A 5,555-nucleotide genomic window follows, 5' to 3' on the forward strand; every position below is an offset into this window, starting at 1 on the left:
TTTTTTTTTTTTTTTTTATTGTCGATGACACTTAACCCTACTTTTGTTTTTAATACTAATGATAGTAATGCACTAAATAATTTTTATTTAATTAAATAATGTACCAAAGAACATAAACTAATAACATCCAAGTAGGAAAGCAAACAACCCTGGATTATTTATTTAAAAAAAAACACCCAAGGAACCAAAAGCAGGCTCTTCTGGCACTCAAGTGAAGGAAAATCCTGAGCCTACATCTTCTATAGAGATAAAGACAGCAGAGGTCAGTGATGTGGACCTCACAACTGCATCTCTATTCTCAACCTCCACTTAATCCTATCGTAAAACCTTCTTTAATCAAGCAAATAAAGCATAACACATACACTTCCCAAGATAAGAACATAAAAATTAAAGGTTATGGTAAAATCTTTTAAATTTTTTTGTAACATTCTGTGGTTTTTACAATAAAAATGGTTTTCTATTTCAGTCATTGGTTTAAAATGTCACAAGTATGTTTTCTATTAAAAAAAGAAAATGTTTTAAAGTGTACAGGGCTGCTTTGAAATGCTCATTAAAATGGTTTCCAGTGAAGTGTTTGGTAAATATAAACGTTGTTTAAAGGTCCTTGAACTCAGAATCAGTTATAAATGTGTATAATATGTGTTGTATAGTACATGTACAGTACGTATTTTGGTTGCTAGGTATAAAACATATCATTTTCTTAAGTTATGGTCCCTATTCAATACCATATTTCATTGTTTCTTATAGAAGAAATTGCTCCGGTTTGCATCACACAGGCAACGTTTACGCTCTTAGTCCCTATCATAAGCAGTCCCTATCCATACCCAAATTTCCCATTATTCTTATGGGGGAAAATTCCCCATTATATATCGTTCCATTATAAGTTGCAACTTTCTGGTTCCTAAATCCGACGTATAATGAGGACCCCCTATATAAGACTATTTCACAAAAATTGCCTTTAAAAAGCTAGTGTGGTATTTATATCATGAAGGCTTTAATTTTAGAGATATAAATATTTTCCACATATATCAAGCTAGACAAATTTGTACTTTGAAAGAAAATTAATAACAATATTCAAAAACCTTACAAAATCTAAAAGTTTTCTTAGATTGTATTTTATTTAAATTTCATTCTACGCAAAAGTTTAACATGTATTTATTTTTCAAATTAATGATACTTCACAAAACAGGGCTCATTGAGGAAATCTGGTTTGCAGGTTTTTATTCTTCTTTCAGCCTTTTGTTTTCTTACTTTTTTATTATCATTAGCTAAGTTCCAAAAATTCAAGGGTGTGTCCATTCCAAAAGAAGAATTGGCTAAGAAGAAAAAAAAAGAGTCAGAAATAGTGAACAATTCAAGTCAAACCAACTGTGGTGCAGCAAGAATGAAGAATCTCACACTATCCTTTTTGTATTTTACAGGGTGGAGCAAGTATTTCAGTTTTTAAGAAGCCATTAAGCTTTTCGTTTTCTAATATTTTCAATCGCTGAACCATAGTGCACTTTACATAACATATAACACATCATGAGCCTAACAATGGTGAAGTAAAGTGGCAAATTATACAGACTGGTTTAGTTTGCATTAAAGACAAACAACATAATAGAATAGAAGCATAAAAGCTATGTATTAATTTTTTCTTGCTAGCTATTACTTAAGGACAAGTCTCCATTTCATACATTTTGACAAGTTTCTGTAGGATTAACTTCAATATATTATTCAGTGTGTTCTTTACCTAACAAAACCAAAAAATAAATAAAAAATCTGTAAAGATTAAGCTAAAGTTGAAATTAATATACAGATGTTTTAGACAGTATATCTACGTGACCTAACACAGCACTTAATTACCTAAAAGATTTGTTTACACTAATATGGATATACAATAAATATAGAAAATGAGTAACATATAGTTATAGAAAATAATTTTATGCATATTCTAATCACACATTAGTGTGATGTACATGCATATTATTCTGTCATCAGGTTCTAATAGATTTAAACTACACCACTGCTTTAACTTTTATGATACACTCAGTTTATCATGTAGGCAAGTCAACCGTTCACTTCTTGATAAATATTTCATTACTGATATTGTTCTAAAGCATATAAACATATTTCACTTAATTAGTTCCTTTCGCTATATATATCAGGATACATGAAGATGCAAGTATCATGGTTAACAGATTCTTACAAAGTTAACAGGTAATAGTTTTTAGATTGGTATTTTACAACTGAAATATGCATACATATTTTAAGTTTATTTGGGCATAATACTTTTGACAAGAAATGCTGTAACAGTAAAGTTTCACATGCACATATATATATAAATATATTATCATGGGTAGCTTTGCACACAATTTACTGTTTTACTATTTACAGAAATAATAAAAACATAACATGTGGTTCTTGTTACTTCATTTTCTTTCTCATAACAGAGCATCTGCATAAGGTTATGATTCAGTGCACAAAGATGTTAATTACAGTTAACCTACAGGCCACTAAACTTTAGCTAATGTTCTAATGTGCAGCAAAGTGGAAAATACAGAGAAGGACCTGCAGAAGTAAACCACTCAAAAACTACCATTGTTAATCCATGCTGACTAAACTAATACCTGGAAATGGAAATATTGCAAGTGTCAATGTTGTTACTGTATGCCTTAACTGTGATCATTACACATTGCCTTGTATATTATACTTCTGTGCAGTCAGTCAAATAGCCTGAAGGTCTGTTATTACTTCCAAATTATATAGGTTATAATAAATAAATATGCATTATGTCTGAATGCTAAACTAATTTTTCTTACTCATCCAGCACATTTAACAAAGGTCCTACAAAAAACCTTTCTTCCATACAAACTGTATAATTTTTTTTAAATACAGATCATTATAAATTTTTTATACTTGGACTTTACCTTTGTAAATCATTTTTTTGCAAAAATAATGGATGTTAATAACAGTACATATAGACAGCATTGCATGCAAGATAAATATAAATTTTATTGGTGATGCTGCTGCCACTTGTTTTTGCTGATGTAAAAACAAGATTTTTTACATATCCTTGATGATAGACCTTAATTTCCACACAAAAATTATATCTCAAAAATAATCTTGATGACTGTAAAAAAGCCTCTTTAACAAAACCAACTCTGTCTAGAATTTTAGTATGGTCAGCAAACGTAGAATATATTATCTAGAAATACTATTGTCCAAAACACATATAGGTCATTAAAATAAATAATGAACAAAAAAAGAAACTCAAACAAACCCCCATAGAACTCCACTATTCAAGTTTACTCATTAAAATTTTTTCTATCATCTCCTTTATTTCAAAATGCATTTCAGATAGATACTCTCCTTTTCCACAGGATAGATAGCAATACCTTGTGCCACTGCTGAAAAGATTTTATGAAACTCTCTGCCCTACACATAATAGACGTGTATTGCTACCATTCTATTATGCAATCAGCATAAGACAGTATCCCTCCACTGATAGATGTGTGACATAACTTTCCTTACACACTTTGTGTATATCAATAGCTCATTCTTGCCAAGGCAAGAGAGACACAGCAGAAGTGGAGAGGAAGGCTAAGTGGTTCTATGAAGAAGTGAGTATTTATCTGAAATACAGTTTCAGGTAAAGAAAATGTTAACTTCAGAAATGCTACTTGCCCCTGTACAGAACAGATAGCTAGAATTCCATATTGAAAAATACAGTGGAGGCACAGGTTTAGATAAATAGTTTGTTTTCTTTTGAATTATAATGCTCCAAAGCTGAAAGGGTAAGCATGTTTGGTGAGATGAGGATTCAAATCCACGACCCACAGATTGCAAGTCGAGAGGCCTAATTGCCTGGCCAATTTAAATAAAGAAATTTAAATGATCAGCTGCTTTCTGAATGGTCTTATTCTTAGTGTAGGAGTGGCTTGTAGTACAATTCCAGGTAAATACCTGCCCTACATCCAATCAAAGGATGCATCCACTCAATCTCATAAAGTGGTATTACACTGACTAGAAGCAGTATGTAGCAGTATGGCTTGAAAAGTAAGATACATAAACTGCTGAAGTAATCTTGTGGAAAACCCCAACTTAACAGTAGGAACTGAGCAGGGCAGATGGGCTTAAAACTTTGTGTTATCTCTACTGGATGTGGACTTTGCAAGTGTCTGTGCATTTATGTGTACATATATATATTGTTACTACAGTGGAAGTCACGCGATGCTAGGAGCATGCGCGCTGGAGTTTCTTGAAGGATCACGAATTATCGAGGAACCCCGCAATTGTCCAAGTGTTTGCAGGCACCCTCTTTTTTTTAGTATACAAGCCTGGCAAATAAAGCCAGTGAGAGAGAGAGAGAGATATGCAGATAGATTGAAGAGATAGACAATTGAGTCAAGCGAACAGTAGGCACCGTAAGTAAAGTGTGTGAATTGCTCTTATTTATAGCATGTGTTATAAAGGTTGTTAAGTTTAAGGTGACTGGGGAAATTCTGTGCACTAAAAAGTTGTATCAAGAAAGAATAAACTAGTTTTAATTAAGAAAGGACTTGTATCGCTGAAGTTTCTTGGAAAGAATTTATACCAGAAATTAACAAACGAGAAGATACGTAACAAATAGGTGTCAGAGAGTGGGAGGGGAAAAAAATAAAATAAAATAATAGAAGATGGAAACGAGAAGTGGCAAATCAAACTACAGCTTAGCAGATTTGATGGCAGCAATACAAGAACGAGAAAATAAATAAGAAGAGAGATTACAGCAGTGGCTGGAGGAGAAAGAAAAGAAACAAGAAGAGAGATTACAGCAGTTGTCGGAGGAAAAAGAAAAGAAACAAGAAGAGAGATTACAGCAGTTGTTGGAGGAAAAAGAATGAGAAAATAAACAAAAAGAGAGACTACAGCAGTGACAAGAAAACCAGCACCAGTGGCAACTGGAACAAGAAAGGAAACAAGTACAAATGGAAAATAGTAGTAAATTTCAAAGTAAATTGAATACATTAAAGGACGATTTACTATCTTTTACACAGGGAGGATATATTAGCCATGGACCTAATCAGCCCCAGACAACAGGAAGCTTCTTCCAGACCCTGCAGCTAAACCCTAATGCAGACATCTTCAGTCCTGCCAGAAGTCACATTCCAGACATGAGTGTCAGCAATATGGGTGATCTAGTACGAAGGAAGCCACAGGAATTCAATGGAAAGGCACCATGGGAAGCATATAGAGCACAATTTGAGCACCTGGAAGAAATGAATGGATGGACAGAGGAGCAGAAAGCAGTGTACCTGGCAATGAGCTTGAAGGGACAACCACTGGAAATAATTGGACAGTTGTCAGCAGATGACAGGCACAATTATAGAGCACTGGTAGCTGCTCTAGAACTCAGGTATAGGACTCAAAATCAGTCCGAAGTCTAAAGGGCTAGGTTTAGGACTAGAGTCCGTGCTAAAGGGAAGAGCCTACAAGATCTGGCACAGGATTTGGAAAGTATGGCACACAAGGCCTACCCAACTGCACCACCCAATGTCCTCAAGCTGTTGCTGAGGGATCAGTTTGTAGACACC

General features: G+C 33.7%; 1 protein-coding gene across 5 annotated transcripts in view; it reads right to left on the bottom strand.

Annotated features, from left to right (window-relative positions):
* The window catches only part of LOC106463622 (protein sprint-like), an 88,806-nt gene that overhangs the window by 72,415 nt on the left and 10,836 nt on the right, over positions 1–5,555 (bottom strand). For 2 of the 5 annotated variants that reach the window (XM_022391161.1, XM_022391160.1), the window contains exon 2: positions 1,252–1,316. The exons of the other annotated variants lie outside the window; for them this stretch is intronic. In XM_022391161.1, the coding sequence (XP_022246869.1) occupies positions 1,252–1,299 (48 nt within the window). In that variant the 5' untranslated portion in view covers positions 1,300–1,316. The remainder of the gene's footprint in view (positions 1–1,251; positions 1,317–5,555) is intronic. 5 annotated transcript variants of the gene reach the window in all.

This window comes from Limulus polyphemus, unplaced genomic scaffold (assembly GCF_000517525.1).
Source record: "Limulus polyphemus unplaced genomic scaffold, Limulus_polyphemus-2.1.2 Scaffold1448, whole genome shotgun sequence".
NCBI lineage: Eukaryota > Metazoa > Arthropoda > Merostomata > Xiphosura > Limulidae > Limulus > Limulus polyphemus.